This window comes from Triticum urartu, chromosome 7, assembly GCF_003073215.2.
Source record: "Triticum urartu cultivar G1812 chromosome 7, Tu2.1, whole genome shotgun sequence".
Classification (NCBI taxonomy): Eukaryota; Viridiplantae; Streptophyta; class Magnoliopsida; order Poales; family Poaceae; genus Triticum; species Triticum urartu.
The window spans coordinates 529700859-529726796 of NC_053028.1; the positions used below are offsets into that span (position 1 = coordinate 529700859).

At 45.8% G+C, this 25938-nt stretch overlaps 1 protein-coding gene and 2 pseudogenes across 2 annotated transcripts; 2 read left to right on the forward strand and 1 right to left on the reverse strand.

Moving 5' to 3' along the window:
* Positions 1-1895: 1895 nt before the first annotated feature.
* Positions 1896-4666, forward strand: LOC125519018 (annotated as a pseudogene).
* Positions 4667-4782: 116 nt separating this feature from the next.
* Positions 4783-12961, reverse strand: LOC125520062 (vegetative cell wall protein gp1-like). Of its 2 annotated transcripts, none has more exons than XM_048684855.1 (4): positions 12702-12961; positions 6231-7010; positions 5674-6150; positions 4783-5583 (listed from the first exon to the last, which is right to left on the reverse strand). In XM_048684855.1, exons 2-4 carry the CDS (start codon positions 6385-6387, stop codon positions 5195-5197), a joined length of 1023 nt encoding a protein of 340 aa, XP_048540812.1. In that variant the 5' UTR covers positions 6388-7010; positions 12702-12961; the 3' UTR covers positions 4783-5194. The 2 variants fall into 2 exon arrangements, with proteins under 2 accessions (XP_048540812.1, XP_048540813.1); XM_048684856.1 differs by having other exon boundaries at positions 4872-5583; positions 5674-6129; positions 12702-12941.
* On the forward strand, positions 8383-11833 carry LOC125520061 (annotated as a pseudogene).
* Positions 12962-25938: the final 12977 nt, after the last annotated feature.

Here is a 25938-nt window from a genome sequence, read left to right on the forward strand (position 1 = left end):
CCTTGCAACAGAGTTCATGTTGCAGAGACATTCAAGTGTTGCAGTTTTTTGTCTTCACTTTCTTGCAACATAGATGATATTGCGGCAGGACTTTTGCAACATAAATAATGTTGCACAAATTAGAGAAAGAACAGGAGCCTAGGTGGAACGCGGGAGGCAACTGCGCTCGAGGGATCCAGATCCAGATCCTGCAACATACGAGTTGTTGCGGCGGAAAAACTACAACAAGGGTTCAATTGCAAAACCATAAAAGATAATACTAGGTGAGCCCTGTAGGACACGCGTCACACAGACGAAGCGGTGGACGCCCGCGTGTGATCCGCCGGCTGTAGCCAAGCTTTTCCCTGATTTTCCCTTGTGAGAAATGGTCAGATCTGGCTCATTCCTCAAAAGCTGTCTTTACATGATATATATATCCGCAACAATTTCTACTTCTAGTTCCAGGGAACGAATAAATCATTAAGTCCCCCTCTTTTTTAGTGAATCTTTGAAAGATAGATATTGTGATTAGTTCCCGACATACAAAGATAGACCCAACATACAAGGAGCTCCGAGCGATAACTTCGCAACCGCTACGTCAGCAACTTTTCAATGGCTCTGATGGTATTTCAGAATTTCAAAGACGGCATCGAACTTTACTCACGCCGCGCGGTTGACGAGTCCAGGTGGAAGATCGATTTACCCAAAGACTGGCGCGTAATTTTCAGTTTATGTAATGATGACCTTGTAAGAGTTGGTCGATTTAAACATGTAGCCTTTGGCCTTTCAGCGAAAGAAATGAGCATCGGGAGATTGATGCACGAGGGATCCGATGCTAACAATTTGGGGATACATGGTGTGTAGGACCCAATACAATTAAGGTATAATTATATTGCTATATCCGGATGTGATGAACACAAGAAAAATCTCAACTTCTCTAGCATCGCACGGGCCCTATGGGTTTTCAGGAACTCCGTGCATCGGGTCTTTGCGAGCTCCAGACGGAGGATCATCCGATACAGGTTGAGGTGTGTCGCATGAGCCTTCGGGTACCGTGCCCTCCGGATCCTTGGTGGCGCCGGGCGAAATCTTGTCAGCTTCAGGTCCAAGCGTGTGACATGAACCCTCAGTTTCAGGCGAAATCTTGGCATCTGTACCTGCAGCGGCTGGAGGGTCGATGGCCGGACTATCACCGGCTGGAGCTGCTGGAGGCTTCGCGGCCTTGGGCGCGGCGGTGGTGCCGGCGGAGGAGAAGAAAGCGCTCAGCTGGGGCTTCCCATGCGACATGAGCAGCACCAGCGAGCAAAGAGACGACCGGGGAGCAAGCGCCATCCTCTCCCTCTCTAGCCAGGCAAGATGACAAGTTGGCCGTGGAATTTCTTAAACTAGAAGCTGATCCCTGATGACTCTAGGCCAGCCATCTGGATGCTATATATAACCGGCAATGTGATGCCCCCCCTCGCCGAGGCATGTCCATCCATCCATCCATGCCTAACCTTCCCCGACGATTCCGTGTGAAAGGCATGTGTTCATACTTCATACGACGACTCTACTCCACTCACGTCCTACTCTGCCACCGGCGGTCAATACAATGTATGCAGAGGTTTGTTTCTACGTAGTACAAGTCAATACAATGTATGCAGAGGTTTGTTTGTACACAGTACAAGTCAAAACAGAGTTGTCAAATATCTTGGTCCCAGTGAGCATAAATACAACGAACATCACGGTAAGTCCTTTTCCATTCCTTTTCTTTTATTCACTCCTGTTGCCAGGCAGTTTCTTAGCAAAAGGTTGCTTCCCCTGAGAATACGTCTGAGAAACCAGTCTGAGAATACGTAAAAAAATGGGTCGTAGAAATTTAAGTTGCCAGATTTTTTTATTTTTTGCGGGAAAACGCATCAGATTGACACTCATGCATGACCAACGGTTCTATTGGCATTTCAACTTTGATTCCGTTTCAGTTTCATCTTCAAAACCTTCCTCCCCGAGCAACTCGATCGGTAGCAAACGTTGTGTTCATACCATGCTATCATCAGTTTCACACTTCCCAAGTTCCACGCAACTGCAGTCTGCAGCGTAGGAAACTTTACTTGTATAATAATAGCTTTACTGGATTCATACCATCCTTCGGTTCATTGCCAAATTTAAAGGAACTAGATTTGGCATACAACAAGCTAAAAGCGGGCAACGGGGGCTCTATATCTTCGCTCTCAAATTGCTCCAGATTGACTATACTGATGTTGGATGGTAACAATCTCCAAGGGAATTTGCCAAGTTCCATTGGAAACCTTTCCAGTAGTCTCCAGCAGTTTTTTTCTAAGAAACAACAAAATTCCGGGGCCTATACCGCCGGAGATTGGCAATCTTGAGGGCCTCAGTTGGTTGTACATGGATTACAATCTTTTCACTAGCAAAATTCCGCCAACAATTAGGAATTTGTATAGCATGGTCTATCTATCCTTTGCTCAAAATTTGCTCTCGGCGAGATACCAGATACTATTGGCAACCTTGTTCAGTTGAGTTCTCTAAAACTGGATGGGAACAACTTGACTGGAAAGATACCTGGAAGCATAGGACGTTGTACCCAGCTCCAAAATCTCAACCTTGCTCACAATTCACTAGATGGCAGTATACCGAGGAACGTCTTCAAAATTTATTCGCTCACTGGAGAGTTGGACTTGTCACACAACCGCTTATGTGGGGGCATGCCAGTGGAAGTTGGCAATCTCATTAATCTGAACAAACTTAGCATCTCAAATAACAGGTTGTCTGGCAATATCCCATCCACTCTCGGACAGTGTGTGGTTTTGGAGAATCTTGAAATGCAAAGCAACTTCTTTGTAGGAAGCATTCCGCAGTCCTTTGTGAAGTTAGTTAGCATCAAATCCATAGATATTTCCCGTAACAGTTTGCACGGAAAAATCTCAGAATCCCCGCAACTTTGAGTTCTCTGGAAAAACTTAATATATCATTCAACAACTTTTATGGAGAGGTTCCAAAAGGTGGTGTATTTGACAACATGGGTGCAGTATCAATCCAAGGAAATGATCATTTGTGTACAAGTGTTCCAACAGGGGGTGTGTCTCTTTGTTCTCCACAGGTGGACAGGAAACAGAACCACAACTCATTAGTTCTAGTCCTCAAGATAGTAATGCCACTTGTTGTCACTATAATAATTTTGTCCTGTATTGCGACAATTTATTGGAGGAAGAGAGTGCAAGGAAATACACATTTGCAAATAGTCAACGAGCATATAAAGAACATATCATATGAAGGCATTGTTAGGGCAACCAATAAGAACTCCTCTGCAAACTTAATTGGCTCGGGATCATTTGGAATGGTTTATAAGGGCAGTCTTCAGTTTAAGAAAGATCAAGTTGCTATCAAGATTTTCAATCTTGACATTTATGGAGCACAAAGGAGTTTCATTGCAGAGTGTGAAGCCCTGCGAAATGTGCGCTATCGGAATCTTGTAAAGATCATCACATCATACTCTTCTGTGGATTCTACCGGGGGAGATTTCAAGGCCCTAGTATTCCAATACATGCCGAATGGGGATCTAGAAATGCGGCTAAAAAATAAAGCCCTTGAACATGGTGAAAGAAATATTCTGACTTTAAGCCAAAGGATTAATATTAGTTTGGATGTGGCATTTGCTTTGGACTATCTCCACAACCACTGTGCACCTCCACTGGTACATTGTGACTTGAAGCCAAGCAATATTCTGTTGGATAATGATATGGTTGCATATGTCACTGACTTTGGCCTAGCAAGATTTCTGTTCACTACATCAAATGCATATCAAGATAGTTCAGCAAGTTTGGCCTGCCTAAAAGGATCCATTGGATACATCCCACCAGGTGAGACTAAGCGTATTCACAACATTTAGGTTCACTTTGTTCTTTATAGAGTCGTACAAATATTGCAGGTTCTCTAATTTTATTGTGCTTGTAAATGTAAATGCAGAGTATGGCATGAGCGAAGAGATATCAACCAAGGGTAAACTCAATGATGGTATAAGCCTTCACGAATTTGTTGATGAGGCATTTACAAAGAATCTTCATGAGGTTGTCGATCCCACAATGCTCCAACATGACAGCAATGCCGCTGACATAATGAAGAACTGTGTCATACCACTGGTTAGAATAGGCCCCTCTTGCTCCAAGACATCACCCAAAGAGCGGCCGGATATGGGACAAGTTTCTACTGAGATCCTTAGAATCAAGCATATGGCCTTGCAAATGGGTGTATGAAGCAAATAATAGACATGACGGTAGCTGGTGACAGAAATTCATGTAAAGAAGAATAGTGATGACTTCTCCATTTTGAAATTCAGTTAGACAGTTGGTGACACTTGTAGAAAGTAACATTCTCTTTTGCCATCTCATTTTCTTTTTACAAGTGAGTAGTAATTCTACACGCTCAATCCGAGTAATCTGAGTTAGATTATTTGTGCGAGCAGTGCCCAATCAAATCAAGTTAGATCTTTTATTAGAAGCTGACTTGGAACCTCGAATCTGAAGTCTGAACATGACAACATGAAACTTGCCTGAAAAATTAAACTAGAACAGGGTGAAGGCCCAAGCCCATGAACAATCCAACACTTTAGATTCGAGTACTTCGTTGTATATGCTTATTACTATGGACAATTAAAATTAATGTGAATGTGTATGTGTATGAAATGCAATGCAATGCATTTTTTTTATGAATGTGTGTGTGTATTTGTATTTGCTGAGAGGCCATGCAGCTGGGGCTCAACCATGCAGTAACTAGTCAGTAACCACCGGGATTCTTTTCCTTGACAGCATGTATTGGGAATTTGGGATTACAAAATCGCAGCAGTAACTAGTCAGTAACCACCGGGATTTTTCTCCCCGCTCACAACACAAGGATTCATCACAACAAAATTATGAGTCACAGTACATACAGCCCAGCACGGGCAGAAGCCAGGGAAAGCTGCCCTGTTTTTTCTCCTATCCTATGTGACACAATATTAGTAGAGTTGATGCTAGTTTGCATCAGCTTGGATGCTCGCTATCTTCGGTGATCCAGCGTTTGCAGGCTGTAAATTAAACCCCGGTTCGTGAGCCGTCAGGAGGTTGCTGAACTTCAGTCTGAAAGATATTTTTTCTCCTTGGCGAATTAAGTCTGAAAGATCTCGTCTTGGACTGTCCAGAGCTGGGTACCTGGGATGCTCCTGGGTGCACTGCATCGATTACGGCCTACCTGGTGGATCACGCACCGGATGTAGAGGGTCTTCCAACAAGTCCACAGACGGGCTAGATGAACCATGATCAGGAGTTGGGTATGTAGGATCTTCGGGGGCGTTTAGACAAGCCTTGTCGGTTACATCTTTAACGGCTCCACGTGGACGTGGACGTGGACGCGGACGTGGACCCCCAGGAAGTGGGTGTATAACGAGCTCTTCGTGAGCAGGGAGCTTGTGGCTTGAACTGCCGGGAGTTGGGTATTTGGGGTTGTCCAGGGTGCACCGGGCAGGCTCTTCGATTACAGGGCTAAGCCTGTTACCTGATGGATCAGGAAGTGGGTGAACAACTAACTCTTCGTGATCGGGGAGCTTGTGGCCTGAACGATCTGGCAGAGCTGCAACGGAAAGGAGTAGCTGTTAGCTGGGATCAAAGGAGAGACGCGTGCGTTGCAGGAAGCATTAATTTGTTCAGGTTGGCGAGCTACCTGGGGTGACTGGAGGCTGAACGTCGGGGGCAGCCGGGGTGCAAGTTCCTGGAGCCGGCGGCGGAACGGCAGAGGAGCAGTAGGAGAAGACCTTGTCACTTGAACAGTCGGGAACTGGGTACTTGGGATGCTCCTGGGCGCAACGCGCAGGCTCGTCGGTCACAGCGCGACGCCCCCTGCGAGGTGGACGTGGAGGTGGTGGATCAAGAACCGGGTGTCCAGGATCTTCAGAGATATCCCAGGGAGGCTTGTCAGATACAGGTTCAGGTGTGCTAGATGAACCCTGATCAGGAGTTGGGTGTGCACTGCTAGGATCTTCAGGGGCGTTCAGACAAGCCTTGTCGGTTACATCTTCAACGGCTCCAGGTGGGTGCGGACACGGACGTGGACGTAGAACCCCAGGAATTGGGTGAAGAACAAACTCTTCCTCGACAGGGAGCTTGGGGCCTGAAGGAGCTGCAAAGCACAATGGAGTAACTGCCACTCTGTTAGCAATGGCATCAAAAGGAGACGGCGTGCGTGCAGGAAGCATCAATCTGTGCGGGTTAGTATACTACCTGGGGGCTGGACGGCCGGAGCATCGGCTCCTGGGGTGGCCGGCGGAACGCCTGTGCCGGCCGCGGAGGACGAGGAGAAGAAAGAGCTCAGCCGTGGCTTCCCGTGCGACATGAGCAGCACCAGGGAGCGCAGAGACGACCGGGGAGCAAGTGCCATCCTCTCTAGCCCGCTACTAGCAGAGCTTGATGGGTGAGGATTGAGGGATGCCTCCTGGCCCCGGGATTCATGTGTTTATATATGTGTTGCAGAGAGGACTTCCATGTCTCACGCGCGCACCCAGCTGCCTTGACCTTCACCCAAGAGCCCATAATTTGTGTTCATCAAGTGGAAAGGCATGCGCTCATACCATGTGGTGGAATGGATGGTATAGTCCAGTCAAACACTCTACGTCTCTATCTAACCTGCCACTAGCCGGATAGATGCAATGGATTCAGAGGTTTGGAGGTATCTTGAGCTCTTGGCACATGTTGATATCTCAGTCCCGAGACTGCGTGCCAATCTGACATGGCCGCAAGTCAACCTTTCCGCTATTTTCATGTAGACAATTTGCATAAGCTTGATTTACCCGTCATATTTGAATGGATGGACCGCATGATGAGGGGTTAATTTGTTCATACCATGCCCAGCATGCCGTACGCCCATACCGTTGACATTCTGCAGGCAAGTTGCCCTGCCGCTGGTCTGGTGGTCAAGGCAGCGCGTGCAGACTTTGGAGCCGCCGTTCTTCGGGCAAGTTGCTGTGCCGCTGCCTGGGTCAATGAGGCATAGAGTCGTCTCATCTGAAAAAAGGTGTATATGAAAATACATGAGTTTGACAGACGGAGGTTGAGGTTCACACTAATGAAATCAACAGCCAGGGCCTCTTTGGATCGCAAGAGGATAACACATATATATGAAACGAAAATATAGGAATTTTACAGGCACACGCGCAACACAGACCATTCAAAATGCATAAAACTTGCAGGAATAGTTGTTCGACAGAAGAAAGAAAAGCGCACTAGAAAAGTGCATCTGTCATATGTGAATGAGTGTAAAACAAAGAAATTGCAGGAGAGTCGTCTCGTCTGAAAAAAGGTGTATATGAAAATACATGAGTTTGACAGACGGAGGTTGAGGTTCACACTAATGAAATCAACAGCCATGGCCTCTTTGGATTGCAAGGAGGAAAACACACACACACACACACACACACATCTGTGTGAAAAGAAAATAGAGGAATTTGACAGGTACGCAACACAGATAATTGTAAAACGCGTAAAACTTGCAGAAATAGTTGTTCGACAGGTACACGCGCAACGCAGAATAAAGAAAGAGCACTAGAAAAGTGCATCTGTCACATGTGAACGAGTGTAAAAAAAAAAGAAATTGCAGGAGATGTTCGAATTTCTACGAAATTAGGTCATAGGAAATCAACCCAAAGAACTACAATGGCCTCTTATCTTTGTATGAAATGGCAGAGCTCCTGCCCTTGCCCTCGGCAAGTTGCTCGGAAAAAGCATTTGTGGAGCAAATCCGTAATACTGAGATCGTCCAAAATCCTATGAAATTCCTATGATTCAAAGAGGGCTTCAACCATTTATTTCCCGTAAAATTGAAGATAAGAAAAATCTATTCATCTCTTGTTATTCTTGTACACATGAGACAAATACCCATGGCATTTTTCACACAATTTGAAATGCGTAAATTCTGCATTCCATACATCTATTTTTTCACGTTTTTAAATATTGAATTGTGTGTCCATTACTTTTCAGGAAGAAGCGTGCATTCACTCTGACTCTGTACCTCAGGCAACTACACACACACCAGCAAGAGGGTCTAGGCATCATCCTGTCCCAGTCTGAGACGTGAAGGGTCAGATCTCTTAGCGTCCAAATGCGTGCTCACAATATAAATATTCCTCAAAGTGTTGACTTGAACAACTACTTCCAAGTTACAACTAATTCAGTGAGCAAATAGTTTGGATGAACACCAAGTCCGATACAAAAGCATGCCGTCGTGCATCATCCCCGTTCCCACCATATCTATGGCTGAGCCACGAATATGTGTGCTATGTTGAGCGGTTAGCTACCGTCGCACTCCAAAGCTGAGTATTTAAACACCCTCCTTCACATGAGAGTTTTCATCTCCATACTCCATAGTTGTAACCTGTAAACAACAACACTGGCATTTTCTGCTGTCTTGTGTCCAGGATTTGTTTGGTTTCTATACCTCTTTACCTTCCTTTGCAGCCTACCACTAGCCATCTGTAATGAAACTGAAAATGATAGACAAGCTCTGCTTTGCTTCAAGTCCCGGCTCTCGGGTCCAGCAGGAGTTTTAGCTTCATGGAGCAACACGTCCCTGGACGTTTGCGAGTGGCATGGGATCACCTGCAGCACGGTGTCCCCTCGTCGTGTGATTGCGCTGGACCTTGAGTCAGAAGGCATCTCAGGCTCCATATCACCTTGCCTTGCCAACCTGACCTCTCTTGCAAGGCTGCAGCTGTCAAACAATAGCTTCAATGGTGGCATACCATCGGAGCTTGGCCTCTTGAACCGGCTCCGCGACCTCAACCTCAGCTTGAATACTTTGGAAGGTAACATACCGCCATCTTTGGGTAGCAGCCATTCTCTTACATATGTCGATCTTGGGGTGAATGCTCTAATAGGGGTCATCCCGGAGTCCCTAGCAAATAGTTCATCCCTCCAAGTACTTTGGCTCATGAGCAATAGCCTTACTGGAAGCCTACCAAAGGCTCTCTTCAACACATCATCTCTTATTGGCATTTCCCTCCAAAAGAACAAACTTGTTGGTTCCATACCTGTTGTTACGGCCACCGCTCCCCCTATTCAATACCTCGATTTAAGGAATAATCATATTTCAGGAAAAATACCTTCTTCGCTAGGGAACCTTCCTTTCCTCATTGATCTTCGTCTTACAGAGAATAATTTAGTCGGGAGTATACCAGACAGCTTAGGTCATACTTCAACACTGCAGGTACTGGCCTTGACAGCCAACAACTTGTCTGGGACAGTCCCACCATCTCTCTTCAATATGTCATCTCTGACATTTCTTGGCCTAGCAAACAACTCGCTTGTTGGAAGATTACCCTCCAATATTGGCTACACACTCCCAAATATTCAGGGTTTAATCCTCTCGTCAAACAAGTTTGATGGCCCAATCCCAGCTTCTCTTCCCAAAGCTTACAACCTTCGTCAGCTTTACCTATATAATAACAGCCTAACTGGGTCCATACCCTTCTTTGGGTCATTGCCAAATTTGGAGGAACTTGGTTTGTCATACAACCAGCTAGAAGCGGGAAACTGGGGATTTGTCTCTTCACTTGCAAACTGTACCAGGTTGACTAAGCTGATGTTGGCTGGGAACAGTCTTCAAGGCAAGATGCCAAGTTCGATAGGCAATCTTTCTGATAGTCTCGAGTGGCTGTGGCTAAGGGAAAACCATATTTCTGGGCCTATACCACCTGAGATTGGCAATCTTAAGAGCCTCAGCAGGTTGTATATGGATTACAATCTTATCACTGGAAATATACCACGAACAATCGGTAATTTGCAGAGCTTGGTCCATCTATCCTTTGCACATAACAAACTGTCAGGGCAAATCCTGGATACTATTGGTAATCTGGTTAAGCTAAATTCTCTGAAATTGGATGGCAACAACATTAGCGGAAGGATACCTGCAAGTATAGGACGTTGTACTCAACTCCAAATACTAAACCTTGCTCACAACTCGCTAGAAGGGAATATACCAAGTGAAATCTTCAAAATTTCTCCGCTTTCTGAAGAGTTGGACTTGTCACACAATTACCTATCTGGGGGAGTACCAGTGGAAGTTGGCAATCTCATTAATGTGAACAAAATTAGCATATCAAATAACAGGTTGTCCGGCAACATCCCATCCACACTTGGCCAGTGTGTGGTTCTGGAGTACTTAGATATTTCTCAGAACAATTTGTCCGGAAAGATTCCACAGTTCCTCACATCCTTAAGTTCCCTGCAAAATCTCAACTTATCCTTCAACAATTTTGGTGGGGAGGTTCCGAGAGGTGGTATTTTTTACAATGCTAGTGCAGTGTCAATTGAAGGAAATGATGATTTGTGTACCAGCATTCCAACAGTAGGTATACCTCTTTGTTCCACACTAGTTGACAGAAAAGGAAAACAAAATTCCTCGGCTCTAGTCCTACGGATAGTAACTCCAACCATTGCTGTTGTTATATTAATTTTGTCATGTATTGCGACAATTTACTGGAGGAAGAGGATGCAAGCAAATCCACATTTGCAGGAATTTGATGAGCATGTGAAGAAGATATCGTATGAAGACATTGCAAGGTCAACAAATAGGTTTTCTCCAGCAAACCAAATTGGATCAGGATCATTTGGAGTGGTTTATAAGGGCAGTTTGAAGCTTCAGAAAGATCAAGTTGCCATCAAGATTTTCAACCTTAACAATTATGGAGCAAATAGGAGTTTTATTGCAGAGTGTGAAGCCCTGCGAAATGTCCGTCATCGGAATCTTGTAAAGATCATCACTTCATGTTCTTCTGTGGACTCTACTGGGGCAGATTTCAAGGCGCTAGTATTCCAATACATGCCGAATGGGAACCTAGAAATGTGGCTACATCCTGAAGACCTTGAACATGGTGAGAGACATACCCTGACTTTATGCCAAAGGATCAATATTGGCTTGGATGTAGCATTTGCTTTGGATTATCTTCATAACCAATGTGCATCTCCACTGATACATTGTGACCTAAAGCCAAGCAATGTCCTTTTGGATCTTGACATGGTTGCGTATGTCTCTGACTTTGGGCTGGCAAGGTTTGCATTCACTGCATCAAATGCATACAAAGATAGTTCAACAAGTCAGGCCTGCCTAAAAGGATCCATCGGATACATCCCACCAGGTGAGATTAAGCATCTCCTCAGTGTGTTGGGTTGTTGGTTGAGTTTGTTCTTTACAGAGTTGTACATATACTTTAGATTCCCTAATTGTGTTTGTAAATGTAAATGCAGAGTATGGCATGAGCGAAGAGATATCAACCAAGGGTGATGTCTACAGTTTTGGAGTGCTTCTGTTGCAAATGATAACAGCGCGAAGTCCAACCGACCGAAAATTCAGTGATGGTGCAAGCCTTCATGAATTTGTTCGTAGAGCATTTCCAGATAATATATATGAGGTTGTTGATCCAACAATGCTACAAGATGACAGCAACGCACAGGAAGTGATGAAGAAGTGTGTCGTTCCAATGGTTAAAATAGGCCTCTCTTGCTCCATGACATCACCCAAAGACCGGCCGGACATGGGACAAGTTTGTGGCGAGATCCTTAGAATCAAGCATCTGGCCACACACATGGATGTCAGATGAAGCAAAGGATCGGCAGGATGGTAGCTAGCGACAGAAATTCGTGTAAAAGGGAACAATGGTGTACTATCTTTTATGGCTTTTCCATTCTTTAGTTCAGTTAGTGACACTTCCAGACAGTACCCTTCTCTTTTGCCATAGCATTTCATTTCATGTACGGATTTTTCCTTATTTGTACAAATGAGTAGTATTTATACAAGCACAGCCTGAACGATCAGAGCTAGACCAATTTGCGCAGTCAGAGTAAATATTTGGGAGGCTGACTTGGAACCAAGATAGAGGATTAACCCTTGATTTTGAACATGGCTTGAACACAAAATTCACGTCAACAAGCCAGAGTTAACGGGGTTGAGAACTAATCTACGCCCAATCCACGGAGAAGAACGCCCCATATCAAGAAAATAGGCATGTCACAAGCGTGTAGCTGGTTGCCGTGGAAACCTAGTTTGCCCCGCCACTCCATACTGATTGCCGCTGCTTGTGACGTGCCACCCGCTGATTGTAGCGCAAACTGTTGCTGTGGCTGAAGAGAATACCATGTAGAGGCAAGTGCTTAAAGTGGTCTGAAGCTGCCTTACAAGATGAACAATCTTGCTAGCAGTCTGTTCTGTTGCCAGACCTTTACCCTACCCGCATTACTGTCTCTGAATAAGCTTTATTAAGGTTTCATTTCCCACACAAACGAAGGAGCTCATAAACTGCATCTAAATCATAACTAATAACGGCAAACGAACAACGACCAGTCTTTTGCAATCAGCAAGAAGAGATAATGAAGTATCGGAAACCTCAGAAAAATTAGAAGATGTCAACTGCACAATAACAGCTGTCAATAAAACCTCTACGAAACGCGAAATGCAAAACAGGACCAAAATTTCAGTAGTGATCGGCTGCAGACAAATGTATAAGCTACAGTACATTATTGTTCAGCAGATTCATTTGACCCTGCATCACGCCACTTGCCTGGAATCCAATCAGGAAAATGTTTATATGAAACCTAAACTCCAATTGGCTTCAATTGATCATGAGATGAGCGAACCGGGCGATTAATTAGTTGTTAACTAAGAGCGCAGGCGGGGAGGGAGGCAGGGGAAGGAGTGGGGGTCACCTCTGCCGGCGATGGGATCTTGGTGCGGGCGAGGCACTAGCGACGGAGGCGGCGACGTTCGGCCCGTGCCTCAGTGACTGAGGCACCGCAGAACGGCATGTCGACGCGCGGCGGCGCCACCAGGACCTTAAGACTACCGGACGAGGGCATGGCGCGGAGGCGCGGGATCACCATCTGCGGCGGAGACGCCGGACTGGAAAGCGGGGGAACCTGACGGGTGAGCCAGGAGGACGGGGCCGTGCCGCCGGCAGCCTGTCAGGACCCTGACGCTCTGAACCTGACGAAACTACAACTGTCTGGAGAAATCCACGCTACGGCGCGGACTGAAGAAACAGAGGAGGAAGAAAACAGTTCGATGGACGGCTATTATACACCATTGCCACATCAACGGCTCACCTTCACGCTTGGCTCCCCTATTTACCGTCCCGCAAATGTATTCCTTCCGGTATTTTTTACTCCGCACATAAAATTTGTCTGAAGTCACATTTTGTGAAATTTGATCATATTTACATGAGAAAATATCAACATACTAAAGTTACACAGTATGAAAAATAAATTCATGTTGTGAAATGTTAATGTTTTTTTATGAAGTTGGTCAAACTTGACGAAGTTTGACTACAAACAAATCATATATGCGAAGTACGGGGAGGGGAGGGGGGGGGGGGGGAACAGTTAACTAAAAGTTATTCACCGCGCTTCGGTAAATTGCCCATTATTCCGTTATTTTGCTGCCACTAATTTCCTGCGCGGCAGCAAAATTTGACTTTAGTGATTGGGATTTAGCACGGACAGTGACTGGGATCCCCGGGTAAAATCCCACTGATTCATCCTAAATCAAATCCATTCACCGGCAGTATGTTGGCAGCAGAAGGACAAGATCATCGGCAAGCGTTGAGGATCGATTCCTTTGTAAAAAAAAAATTGGAGCTGTTGCTGATCTTGCCATGTCCACTCAATCCAAGCACGTTGAGCTGGTGTTGATCAAGGGCAAACTCGCTGAAGTTAATGGTCGACTAGGAAAGGTGGATTTGCTCGAGAATAAGGTGAACGCGGTTAGTAGTGTCAAAGGTGTATAGATGTGATAACATGAAAAGCTTCATTTATTATTCTATAGATTTATTTTACATTAGAAATCGCTATATGATGATAACATATTACTACTTTGTATTTTTGTCTGCATATTAAATTTGGTCAAAGTCAAACTTTATCAATTTTGACTAAGTTTATAGAAAAAATACCAAGATTCACAATATGAAATTAATATTATTAGATTCATCATGAAATTAATTTTCATATCATATAGCTTTAGTATTGTAGATGTTATATTTTTTTCCTACAAAGTTACTCAAACTTTACAAAGTTTCACTTTGACCAAATTTTATATGCGGACTAAAAAGAAACGAAGGAAGTATGTTACTCCATTTACACTCTCCTCATTAATTACTTGTCACATCATATTTTTTCATATTTTTTCCGTATATGGCATGCATGTTACTACTTATGTTACTGAGTAGCCTGGAACAAGAGGAACCTGATACACAAGCACAATTATCTAAAAATTTCGAGGAAAATTAATGCACATGTATAAAACTTAGTCTAGTTGAGCTTGCAACCGACACAATTAATGTCAGGATATAGCACTTGCACTCCTACGATACAATAAAAACGGAAAGGGCAGCTTAATTCATGAAGTGTAGCCAAAGTACGCGCCGTGTCTGGGCTCAGGGCCGGTGTGTGCAGGGCCACACAAGCAACGAGCTCTTCCCAAAGGTCCCGCTCTACGGAACCGAAGGTGCACCGAAAGGCGATGCTACAGCTAGTGCCGAAGTGACGGTCAAACTTACGTCCGCGCAGATGTTAAACAACAGGTGGAACCGAATGGCAAAGGGTTGGGCGTCCGACCACCGGTCTAGCCAAAATAGGGTGGTGGTGCCGGCTCCGACCGAAATAGAAGAACCGAGACGAAAGGCTGACATGAGTTGGATGATCATCTGTTAGAACTGGGAGTCATCCGATCTCTGTGCAAACGCCAAGCCCTGACTATAAAAATATTTAGGGCTTCTTTGATTCAAAAGAATTTTATAGGATTTTTAGAGGATTGAAATCCTTAGGATTTTCTCCTATGTTGGTCCTTTAATTCATAGGATTAAATTATATTAAAAAAAATTATGAAATCTTTTGTACTGCATTTCATAGGAAATCTAACATCCATTCTAACCTCTTTTTTACAATTTCTTTATTTTCCTGTGCCATCAAACACTCATTGCTAATCCTATAGGATTCAAATGGGCATGCCACTTCAATCCTATACTTTTCCTATTCCTACGTTTTCAAAATCCTACGAATCAAAGAGGCCCTTAGCACGGATAATATCCAGCCAAAGCCCACCCTCAGATCCGCCATAGCCATTTGGATAAAAGAGCTATGTTCATCCTTTTGGATGAGATAATGCCATGGCCACCTTGGTCCTTGGGTTTCCAAATATCCGACCATTTCACCATATGATACTTCTGCTTATCGCCCTTCCCCGTCCAGAAGAACCGGGACTGGTACTTGGCAACATTGTGATGGAGGGATTTATTTAGACTATAGAATCCCATGAGATACATCAGTAAACTGGTCATGAGGAGTTAATGAGGATAACCCAAACCGCCTTGGAGAGCCACCTCCCTTGCCAAGGCTCGACCTGATACTTGACCTTACACACAGATGGCCAAACACTACTAGAAAAAGGCCTACTAATGGCGCACCTAATTTGGCCATTAATGGCGCATTAGTGGTGCGCCATTAGTAGCACGCCATTAGTATATTTTACTAATGGCGCACCACTAGTGCGCCATTAGTATCTGGTATACTAATGGCGCACCTCAGATGCGCCATTAGTATGCCTCCCAGGGGGCCATGTATACCCAGGTGCTTGGCATACTAATGGCGCACGACAACAGGATGCGCCATTAGTAACTTCGGCATACTAATGGCGCACTGTTTAATGATGCGCCATTAGTATCCTTTGGTATACTAATGGCGCACTATGATGTGATGCGCCATTAGTATGAATATTATGTTTTTTTATTTTTTTTATTTTCTGTTTTTTGCACAGGTTACAAAATGTATAATTGGACAAAATATAGACAGCACACATCAACAACAGATTCATCGAATACAATAGAAGATTAGTCTCTGAATACAATTCATCATTTTAGTCTCCGAATACAATTCATCATATTAGTCTCCAAATTGAAAAGACCGAACAAAGATAGAACATTATATTACAAGTCTCGAGACCGCGAGTTTGTCTTCACATTACAAGTCGATATCGATCATCTAAACTACCATCACATAGAAGAGAGCTGCGGTCATCACGATGAGCATCATCACGATGAAACTCGTCTTCATCCGGTTCCTCCAACGCTCCCTCCCCTCTCCCGCTAGATAGCGGGCGTATCTAGATTCGGCCTCGGCCCTAGTGGCGTAGCCTTTGTAACTGTTACCGCTGAATCGGTGAACCTGTCTCCGACACTCCTCCCAGTCGTCGTAGACTCCGGGAACCTTACCCTTGTACACGACATACCACGGCATCGCTATGCAGTAGCCAAACGAAATGTTAGTACCAATTCACAGACAATACATAAGCAATATATAAGTATGCAATAGAACGATCGGAAGAGAAAAGCAAGACATTAATAGCATCGATTACATCTAAGTTGAACGACTCTCGAAACCAAAGAGACATACTACAAGTTCATTAAAGTTTAATTACAACATTAGCCAATCGATGTTTCAGAACTAGACACAGCATCACTGCTTTCGACTCGACTCAAGGGACCGGAGCGTGGATGAACTCTGCCGTCTATCGTGGGAGTCATGAAACAACGGGCGTTGTCAGCCTGCATTTGTAGGATTGTGTCGATGTCACTGTTGGACGGTTGATTTCTGAGGTAGAACTGCCCCGCGGTACGAAGGACATCTTGATGGATGATTTCCGCAAACTCCGACTGGATGCGAAAGAATTCTTGTCTGATGTCCGCGTCCTGGATTGCCGACACGCTCGCGGCCCAATCTTTGAGTCTACTCGGTAGCAGAAGTTGATGATGGTCCCGTACGATCGCCCACATGTGATGGATGGCGTAGTAGGCACCCTTCTGACCGCCAGGCGATTGCTTGACGCAGCAGAACGTCGTATTGTGGGAGAACACGTGCTTGTCGTACTTACGAATAGGCCTGGTGAAGGTGCCTCCAGATTTGACGTAGCCGGGGAGAACATCATCAAGAACCTTCTTGACATTTGTGTAGTCTACGTTCGACTGACGGTCCGGGTCGAAATACGTGGCCATGGAATATTTGGGGCTTAGGAGGATGAGCGTGCAACGTGTGTCACTGCAGAAAACACGGAATGTTAAAAGAAAAACGATCGAAATCTAAGAATTCATATGTTACGGGGCGGTTGAGGGGAGGACTTACTCGGGAAAGTAAGGCACAAGGAAGTTATCCTTATCTTGGTTTGCCAGAATGATGCCTTCGAGGTAAGAACTCGCGACTTGCCGGTCCCCAGCGCTGCCCAAGATCTTGGCACGCATGTAGAAGGGGTCGACTATCACGATGTCCGGGGTCTTGTCGCGAATGATCCGCATCTCCATACTCAGCGAAAATAGCCGAACGAAGGTGTAGTGCAGCGGATGAAGGTTCAACATAGCGTGGATGTCATCAAACCGCAGGAGGATCGTACCCTCGATGGAGTTATCCACAAAGCCCTTGCCCTCTGGCACCTTGGCCGCGAAAACCGGGTATGCCACATCCTTCTCTCCGAGACGCCGCTTCTCCAAAGAAAGAACACTGTCATGCAGACTCCGCATAGCACCGGTTGCAGCATCGAGCATATTTCTCGGTAGCATCGGCCTACCCGCCACATGCACCCTCCTCGAGATATCCTCAGGTGAAGGTGGCTCGTCCTGAGCACGGATCGTACTCGGTGCCGGCTGGCCCGCACCCTTGTTAGTCTTTCTTTTGCGTGCCTTCTTCTTCTCCTGTAATGGGACCGAGTTCTGCTCACAGACCGCCTTCTTGACTGTGTTGGGGCTGATCATATTTCGCACCTCGCCTATCTGAGGCTCGGTGAAGTCGGCAGCTGGAGGCGTCTCCTGAGAGCTGAACTGCAGACGACGCCTGTTGCAACTTGGCTTCTCCGCGGTACCAGCTAGATCGCGCACGTCTTTTGTTGGGTTGGGTTCTTGAGAAGGAGGCCCCATGAAGTCGCCACCGTACCCATGATCGGCAAAGTACTGATCGACGTTGGCAAATGTATCATCGTCGTCGTCGTTCTGATCCTGTACCATATGCATGTTTGGATCCAGTGGCATAGGGATGTCCGGCACCGTTGCGGCGGTCTTGCCATGGGGCCGACTTGGCGCCGGCACGACTGGCGGTGTTGTCTTTGGGGTGGTGTCCCCCGCCCCCAAACGAATCTGGCTCTTCGGCCAAAGCAGGGGCCAGCTCAGGCAGGCGCTGAGGGTCATCACGTCATCATCGTCGGCCCCGACGGGTCGAATCGGAGGTAACAACTCGTCGCAGCCTGGCAGCACCCGAACCAGTTGAACCCTAAACAAGTTGGGTGGCATCTGGGTACCATGGAACAAGGGGTTGCCCAGTTGAACGATTTTGCCCTTGGCGACATCGACCAACTCGTTGTCCACGAAGTGCAGGAGAGTGCACGAAACGTCCGCGGCGCCCTGCGAAAACATTTAGGGCGTCAGGGATGCCCAGTCAAAGGCAAGGAGATGAAGTCCTCGGCCGAGAGAGGCTTAATTAGTTACCGTGATGATGGCGTCGAGCTCGGCTAATGTCGAGGCACCGCCAACGGCGGGCGTGCAGTTGACAGAGGGGCCGCTTGCTGCAGAGGTGCCGGCCGACGTACACCCGGGTGCATTAAGCTCCCGTGCCGGCGTCGGAGACACCAATGTCGCCTCCGCCGGAGACACCAATGGCCCCGCCATCGCGTTCTGCGAGTTGCTGGCCGTGAAGCTAGGAATCGGGGGCGGCCCCTGTTGGCCGCCCGCAATCCACGCACTAATCCCCTGGATCAAGGTAGGCACAATGGCGGTGATCGTCACTCCGAGTTGTTGTTGCACTTGCTCTTGGACAATCTCTGGAATCCGCGCCACCTGTGCCCTGAGTTCTTGAACCTCGCGCGCCTGGCTTTCCGAGCTGGTCTTTTTCTCCTTTCGCCCACCAATGTTATAGTATGACGACCATTTTGTCGACAAGCCTTTGCCGGCCACACGACCAGCTGACGTCGGCTTATTGAGCTTATCCTTGTTCTTCATTACATTCAACGCCCTATTTAGAGTGGTGTCCCAAGGGTTGCTCTTAGTCGACCCCGCGCTACTGCTTTCAGTCGCCTACGGAAGGAATGTGAACCATTTAGAAATTTGGCTTCATTAATTAGAATGCAACCATATGGAGCTAATTACGCGGGGGTGTATTCCTTACCAGAACAAGCTCAAGCGCCCTGATCTTGGGATCCGTGGTAAGCTCCTTTGTTTTCGGGTCCTTCTTGTACCGGGCCCTGACAAAGTTCCTGGTCTGCTTGTCACCGTATTTATCGAATAGGGGCGGTGGGCCTTGCTCGGCACGGTCCGCCTCCTCCTTGTCCCATATAGGCTCCGCCACTCTGTAACCGTCGGGACCGAGTGTGTGTTCCCCTAAGTTCAGCTCTCGCATTTCTTTCCCCCACTTACTTGATTCGGAGCTTGCAGTGCTCGAGCAATTGATCTTGAAGTCGTTGTAGTCATCTTCGGTGATCGAAGGATTTTTCTCCTTGATCTTCTCATAACTCTCACCTTTCTCGATCATTCTTTTCACATTGCTTTTCCAAGTAGACAGGGCCGTGCTCATCTTCGTGAGGGCAGTATTGTTCACTTTATTCCCTTTGAGGCTTTTGTTTTCAAATTCAGCGGGGAACTTGTATCATTCGTGCAGCTTCGTGAAGAGGAGGTTGCGCAAATTCCCTCGGTCAGGATGCCTGAGGTTCTCGGTGTTGATCGAGACGGTGCTCCGGAGAATGCACCCGAGCTGAAGCGAGTACCCCTTGACTATTCGTTCGGGCGCCGTTGGATTCCCGTTGGAGTCCACTTCAGTAACTTCCTCCTTGAGGGTGCGGAGCACGGTCGGGCGCCGGTCCTTCCGTTGCCTCTTCGGTTGGCTGCCATCTGTGCGTGCGCCGCCATCATCAGTGGTGGCATCCTCGGCGGCACCATCAGTGGTGGCATCAGTGGGGTCATCCTCGGCGGTACCATCAGTGGTCTCAGGATCGGTGGGGGAGGCGGCGTCCTCATACAAGTGAGGTTGTTCCTCCATCTCCTGGGACAGCTCCCAAAATTTCTTGCCGCCCGAACCCTCGGCCTCATCGTTGTTGGCCATGTTTCTCTATAAATAGGAACAAAGTTTGGTCAAAAAGTTGGTTATTGTCAAGGAACAAGATCATGGTCTCATCATTTAGGGTTTGTCGACACCGAGGCATCCTAAAAGCTAAGCTTTTATCATTGAGGGTTTTTCGACGCCGAGGCACCCTAAAAGCCTAAGCTTTCATCATTTTGGTTTTTATCGACACCGAGGCACCCTAAAAGCCATGCATTAGTCACAAGTACGCCAGGGCACTTGATCCTACTTAATTAACTACTAAGATACCCCGGCCCATGCATTAGTCACAAGTACCACATATGTCCTATTTTTAGCAAAGTCATGCTAAAATTCACGGAAAATTTCAGCATGACCTTTGCTGAAAATAGGACATATGGAGTACCCGAATTTGCCGGAACGGAAGTTAATCGACATTCCAGCAAACTCAAGGGCCTCTCAGGTGGACAAGGCAAAAAAGGACACGATGGTCGGAGACATGACCTTTGCCTAACAGTTCTGAACTTCTGCCAAAACTGAACACAACACTGCATAACAATTCCGAACTTCTGCCAAAGCATCTTGCCAGCTAGTAGACCATCATTTGTCAGGCCAAATTGAGGCCAAACAGAAAACCAATGTGGCCATGGCACAAAGTCCATGACCCAGAACAGGAGACATCTGAAACTATACAACTATACAAGCCTACACTAGTATTACCACAGTATATATATATTGCTGTGAACAATCAGGCCAAAGCACATCCAAAGCACAATATGCAGGACATATAGGCCATCAATATTTCCTCTATGCAAATACAATGGTAGCATCTAGAGGGCAACAACCTTGTACTACTACTTGACACAATCAGCACATCCATATCAAAATTAGTTCTAGCATATATAAGCAGTACCACATAGCAAATTCATAGGAAAACATCATACGTTAGCAGCAGTTCATAGCAAAACTAGATGAATGTTTGGCCTATTGATAAAAATCAGCTAGGTTTGCTTGGAATCAAAAAGCCCCAAAGTAGAACCCTCAGCATTATTAGATAGAACCAACAATTGAACCAACAAACCTTTCTTTCTCTGCTTCCCCTTCTCACTCCACCTCCAGCCTACTTCTTCCGGTCTGGCTTCACCCGCTCCGCCTGCTTGTCCCCCTTCCAAGTTCCAAGTACCAACAAGATGGAAACGAGGCCGCGATCAGTGCTCTGCAATTATAGAAACTATCAGGGATCGCATGCCGAGCAGAGAGCCAAGATCCTACACAGCAACAAACCAGCTAAACTAGCATTCCACTACTATCCACTAGATTGGATATTCAGTCACAACTGCTACATTTTCAGTTTTTTGAACAACAGATTGTTGAGTTTCGTAGTAATTTCAAAAAATTTCCTACGCACACGCAAGATCATGTGATGCATAACAACGAGAAGGGAGAGTGTTGTCTACGTACCCACGCAGACCGACTGCGGAAGCGTTGACACGACGTAGAGGAAGTAGTCGTACGTCTTCACGATCCAACCGATCAAGCACCGAAACTACGGCACCTCCGAGTTCGAGCACACGTTCAGCTCGATGACGATCCCCGGACTCCGATCCAGCAAAGTGTCGGGGAAGAGTTCCGTCAGCACGACGGCGTGGTGACGATCTTGATGTACTACAGCAGCAGGGCTTCGCCTAAACTCCGCTACAGTATTATCGAGGAATATGGTGGCAGGGGGCACCGCACACGGCTAAGGAATAGATCACGTGGATCAACTTATGTCTTTCTGGGGTGCCTCTGCCTCAGTATATAAAGGAGCCAAGGGGGAGGGGGCCGCCGGCCAGGAGGAGGGCGCAGGAGGAGTCCTACTCCTCCCGGGAGTAGGACTCCCCCCCCCAATCCTAGTTGGACTAGGATTCCCCGAGGGGGAAACAGAGGGAGGGGGGCCGGCCACCTCTCCTAGTCCTAATAGGACTAGGGGAAGGGGGGAGGTGTGCGGCCACCTTGGGCTGCCCCTTTCTCCTTTCCACTAAAGCCCATTAAGGCCCATATGGCTCCCGGGGGGTTCCGGTAACCTCCCGGTACTCCGGTAAAATCCCGATTTCACCCGGAACACTTTCGATGTCCAAATGTAGGCTTCCAATATATCAATCTTTACATCTCGACCATTTCGAGACTCCTCGTCATGTCCGTGATCACATCCGGGACTCCGAACAACCTTCGGTACATCAAAATGCATAAACTCATAATATAACTGTCATCGTAACCTTAAGCGTGCGGACCCTACAGGTTCGAGAACAATGTAGACATGACCGAGACACGTCTCCGGTCAATAACCAATAGCGGGACCTGGATGCCCATATTGGCTCCTACATATTCTACGAAGATCTTTATCGGTCAGACCGCATAACAACATACGTTGTTCCCTTTGTCATCGGTATGTTATTTGCCCGAGATTCGCTCGTCGGTATTCCAATACCTAGTTCAATCTCGTTACCGGCAAGTCTCTTTACTCATTCTGTAATACATCATCCCGCAACTAACTCATTTAGTTGCAATGCTTGCAAGGCTTAAGTGATGTGCATTACCGAGAGGGCCCAGAGATACCTCTTCGACAATCGGAGTGACAAATCCTAATCTCGAAATACGCCAACCCAACATCTACCTTTGGAGACACCTGTAATGCTCCTTTATAATCACCCAGTTACGTTGTGACGTTTGGTAGCACCCAAAGTGTTCCTCCGGCAAACGGGAGTTGCATAATCTCATAGTCATAGGAACATGTATAAGTCATGAAGAAAGCAATAGCAACATACTAAACGATCGGGTGCTAAGCTAATGGAATGGGTCATGTCAATCAGATCATTCAACTAATGATGTGACCTTGTTAATCAAATAACAACACTTTGTTCATGGTTAGGAAACATAACCATCTTTGATTAACGAGCTAGTCAAGTAGAGGCATACTAGTGACACTAAGTTTGTCTATGTATTCACACATGTATTATGTTTCCGGTTAATACAATTCTAGCATGAATAATAAACATTTATCATGATATAAGGAAATAAATAATAACTTTATTATTGCCTCTAGGGCATATTTCCTTCAGTCTCCCACTTGCATTAGAGTCAATAATCTAGATTACACTGTAATGATTCTAACACCCATGGAGCCTTGGTGCTGATCATGTTTTGCTCGTGGAAGAGGCTTAGTCAATGGGTCTGCAACATTCAGATCCGTATGTATCTTGCAAATCTCTATGTCTCCCACCTGGACTAGATCCCGGATGGAATTGAAGCGTCTCTTGATGTGCTTGGTCCTCTTGTGGAATCTGGATTCCTTTGCCAAGGCAATTGCACCAGTATTGTCACAAAAGATTTTCATTGGACCCGATGCACTAGGTATGACACCTAGATCGGATATGAACTCCTTCATCCAGACTCCTTCATTTGCTGCTTCCGAAGCAGCTATGTACTCCGCTTCACATGTAGATCCCGCTACGATGCTTTGTTTAGAACTGCACCAACTGACAGCTCCACCGTTTAATGTAAACACGTATCCGGTTTGCGATTTAGAATCGTCCGGATCAGTGTCAAAGCTTGCATCAACATAACCTTTTACGACGAGCTCTTTGTCACCTCCATATACGAGAAGCATATCCTTAGTCCTTTTCAGGTATTTCAGGATGTTCTTGACCACTGTCCAGTGATCCACTCCTGGATTACTTTGGTACCTCCCTGCTAGACTTATAGCAAGGCACACATCAAGTCTGGTACACAGCATTGCATACATGATAGATCCTATTGCTGATGCATAGGGAACATCTTTCATATTCTCTCTATCTTCTGCAGTGGTCGAGCATTGAGTCTTACTCAATTTCACACCTTGTAACACAGGCAAGAATCCTTTCTTTGCTTGATCCATTTTGAACTTCTTCAAAATGTTGTCAAGGTATGTTGTTTGTGAAAGTCCAATTAAGCGTCTTGATCTATCTCTATAGATCTTAATGCCTAATATGTAAGCAGCTTCACCGAGGTCTTTCATTGAAAAACTCTTATTCAAGTATCCCTTTATGCTATCCAGAAATTCTATATCATTTCCAATTAACAATATGTCATCCACATATAATATCAGAAATGCTACAGAGCTCCCACTCACTTTCTTGTAAATACAGGCTTCTCCAAAAGTCTTTATAAAACCAAATGCTTTGATCACACTATCAAAACGTTTATTCCAACTCCGAGAGGCTTGCACCAGTCCATAAATGGATCGCTGGAGCTTGCACACTTTGTTAGCTCCCTTTGGATCGACAAAACCTTCTGGTTGCATCATATACAACTCTTCTTCCAGAAATCCATTCAGGAATGCAGTTTTGACATCCATCTGCCAAATTTCATAATCATAAAATGCGGCAATTGCTAACATGATTCGGACAGACTTAAGCATCGCTACGGGTGAGAAGGTCTCATCGTAGTAAATTCCTTGAACTTGCCGAAAACCTTTTGCGACAAGTCGAGCTTTGTAGACAGTAACATTACCGTCAGCGTCAGTCTTCTTCTTGAAGATCCATTTATTCTCAATTGCTTGCCGATCATCGGGCAAGTCAACCAAAGTCCACACTTTGTTCTCATACATGGATCCCATCTCAGATTTCATGGCTTCAAGCCACCTTGCGGAATCTGGGCTCACCATCGCTTCTTCATAGTTCGTAGGTTCATCATGATCTAGTAGCATGACTTCCAGAACGGGATTACCGTACCACTCTGGTGCGGATCTTGCTCTGGTTGATCTACGAGGTTCAGTAGTATCTTGTTCTGAAGTTTCATGATCATTATCATTAGCTTCCTCACTAACTGGTGTAGGTGTCATAGAAAAAGTTTTCTGTGATGTACTACTTTCCAATAAGGGAGCAGGTACAGTTACCTCGTCAAGTTCTACTTTCCTCCCACTCACTTCTTTCGAGAGAAACTCCTTCTCTAGAAAGTTTCCGAATTTAGCAACGAAAGTCTTGCCTTCGGATCTGTGATAGAAGGTGTATCCAATAGTATCCTTTGGATATCCTATGAAGACACATTTCTCCGATTTGGGTTCAAGCTTATCAGGTTGAAGCTTTTTCACATAAGCATCGCAGCCCCAAACTTTTAGAAACGACAACTTTGGTTTCTTGCCAAACCACAGTTCATAAGGCGTCGTCTCAACGGATTTTGATGGTGCCCTATTTAACGTGAATGCGGCCGTCTCTAGAGCGTGTCCCCAAAACGATAGCGGTAAATCAGTAAGAGACATCATAGATTGCACCATATCTAGTAAAGTAAGATTACGATGTTCGGACACACCATTACGCTGAGGTGTTCCGGGTGGCGTGAGTTGCGAAACTATTCCACAATTTTTCAAATGTACACCAAACTCGTAACTCAAATATTCTCCTCCACGATCAGATCGTAGAAACTTTATTTTCTTGTTACGATGATTTTCAACTTCACTTTGAAATTCTTTGAACTTTTCAAATGTTTCAGACTTATGTTTCATTAAGTAGATATACCCATATCTGCTTAAATCATCTGTGAAGGTGAGAAAATAACGATATCCGCCACGAGCCTCAATATTCATCGGACCACATACATCTGTATGTATGATTTCCAACAAATCTGTTGCTCTCTCCATAGTTCCGGAGAACGGCGTTTTGGTCATCTTGCCCATGAGGCACGGTTCGCAAGTACCAAGTGATTCATAATCAAGTAGTTCCAAAAGTCCATCAGAATGGAGTTTCTTCATGCGCTTTACACCGATATGACCTAAACGGCAGTGCCACAAATAAGTTGCACTTTCATTATCAACTCTGCATCTTTTGGC

Excerpts from the sequence above, each read along its gene's own strand:
- LOC125520062 (XM_048684855.1), bottom strand. The coding sequence starts at position 6,387 with ATGGCACTTGCTCCCCGGTCGTCTCTGCGCTCCCTGGTGCTGCTCATG. Across the intron at positions 6,151-6,230 it reads TCCGGCCGTCCAGCCCCCAG|TTACTCCATTGTGCTTTGCA; the intron begins GTAGTATACTAA and ends ACAGAGTGGCAG. Across the intron at positions 5,584-5,673 it reads TCAGCCTCCAGTCACCCCAG|CTCTGCCAGATCGTTCAGGC; the intron begins GTAGCTCGCCAA and ends TTTCCGTTGCAG.